This window comes from Austrofundulus limnaeus, unplaced genomic scaffold, assembly GCF_001266775.1.
Source record: "Austrofundulus limnaeus strain Quisiro unplaced genomic scaffold, Austrofundulus_limnaeus-1.0 Scaffold114, whole genome shotgun sequence".
Classification (NCBI taxonomy): domain Eukaryota; kingdom Metazoa; phylum Chordata; class Actinopteri; order Cyprinodontiformes; family Rivulidae; genus Austrofundulus; species Austrofundulus limnaeus.
In genome coordinates this window covers 1,430,281-1,432,148 of record NW_013952516.1, presented here as the reverse complement: position 1 = coordinate 1,432,148, position 1,868 = coordinate 1,430,281, and the positions used below count along the sequence as shown (strand labels likewise).

General features: G+C 38.0%; 1 protein-coding gene across 1 annotated transcript in view; it reads right to left on the bottom strand.

Annotated features, from left to right (window-relative positions):
• Nucleotides 1-1,868, bottom strand: part of lnpep (leucyl/cystinyl aminopeptidase) — a gene marked incomplete at its 5' end in the record, with an annotated part of 15,499 nt that overhangs the window by 6,442 nt on the left and 7,189 nt on the right. Inside the window, 3 exon segments of the mRNA XM_014014450.1 lie at nucleotides 736-856; nucleotides 936-1,070; nucleotides 1,483-1,621. Coding sequence (XP_013869904.1) covers nucleotides 736-856; nucleotides 936-1,070; nucleotides 1,483-1,621 — 395 coding nt within the window.

Sequence of the window (1,868 nt, the reverse complement as noted above, 5' to 3'; positions counted from 1 at the left end):
TAATAATAATAATAATAATAATAATAATAATAATAATAATAATAACAGCAAAAACTAACAAAAATAAATTGTTCAAAAGAAACAAGGAAGGGGAAAAAAACAAACCAACAAAGAGATAATAATCAGTAATACTTCAAAACCAAATGTAGTTCAAAAGAAGTCCAAGAGCAATGGGAGAATTGTTCTTTTCCTTTAGATACTCCCTTAGAGTTTAGTTTGTTTCCTGTGTGGAAAGTGTTGTTTGGTTTTTCTGTGTGAAGTGTCTCTTTTTTCCCTACCACCAGGTGGTGTGTGGGTGGCTCGCCATCCTCCGTCATCAAGCGAGTCGATGAAGGTGAAGGAAAAAAAAAACCTGACCGTCGAGTAACGGATTGTCTGAGGAGGTGGAGTCTAAGTTAACTTGTTCTCATCAGGAAGGTATACCAGGCGTCAATGAATCCCAACCGCAGATCCTCGAGTTTTAGGGATGAATTTGTTTAGTGATGATTCGAGTTGGAGATTTGAGATTGTTTTATTAACAACCGACRCCACAACCAACAGTGAGCAGCAGCACAGTGGAAACCCGGAAATACACAAGAGGGTCCCAGCGGTTAAAGGGACGGCTTAAAGGGAAGGTGGTTGGGGCGTGGCGGTCACGTGGGTTACGTGTGTGTGTGTGTGTGTGTGTGTGTGTGTGTGTGTGTGTGTGTGTGTGTGTGTGTGTGTGTGTGTGTGTGTGTGTGTGTGTTTTCTCACCCAGTTTTTTTAAGGGGTACTCAATTTCAAAGAAAGTGTTGTAAAACTTCAGCAGTTTGGAAGCAGCCTCCAAAGCGTACTCGGTGTGCTCCTTTTTCTCCGGCACAGAATAGACAGACACCTAGAACCCACGGATGCTGATCAAATCAAAGTTACACACAAACATCCAGACAAGACAAAGGGGTCATGAGTATACCTACATTGATTCCCGAATCATTTTTGCTGACAGAAGTGAAATCWGCAACAATGAAGGCCACCAGATACGTGCTCATGTTGACATTGGTCTTTTCAAACTCGTCCAGCACAAGTCCATTGGATAGATTTGTAGTTCTGACCTGAAACACACAACAGAAGAGGGAGATATTGATAGACTGAGCTTGTTAGTAACTAAGACTGTTGTAAAATAAAGTACTGCAAATTAATATTAAAAAAAAAACTTGTGATCATGCCCATATTAGGGGCGTATTAAACAGCTGCGCAGTCATCGATATGCTGTGCACATACATAGTTTCTCCTTTAAAGACAAAACAAAGCAGCTTTTTATTGAAGTATACCATAAATCGTAAATCGTATGTAACAAAACTAGCCTCTGATTTAAGTCAGATCTTTAGTTTGAGTCATGTTCTGAAAGCTCTTTCATATGAACTGTAAAGTGAAAAAAAAAAACATTAACTACTATTAAACAAAAATACATTTGGAAGTTTTCAGCTTTTGTTCCATTAATGTGCATATCTAGTCTTATATTACCTTTGGCATGTTGGAAAGCGTCGTGTAGTTTGCTTTTCTGGCAATTTTTATCAGGAAAGTAGATTTGAAATTTGGCTCRTCAAAACAAGGGAAGGCCTTTCTGGCTGACAGCGGCTCAAACTGCGTTGCTGCAAGAACTCTAAAGACAAAGGATAAAGCTGTATAATATGACTGAAGAACAAAGAAATACTTTAAAGGGATCCCCGATTAGTTGTAACATTAGACTTTATTTGATAAACATATATTTTAACTGTAAAATAAAGACTGTAAAAATACTGTAGGCTGTTTAGTTTTGTAATTTTTTAACTAAAAGTTTAAAAATGTGTTACATGGATGGGGCCATTTTATTTACACGCAAAGCATTCTGGGTAAATGATGACGTGGAT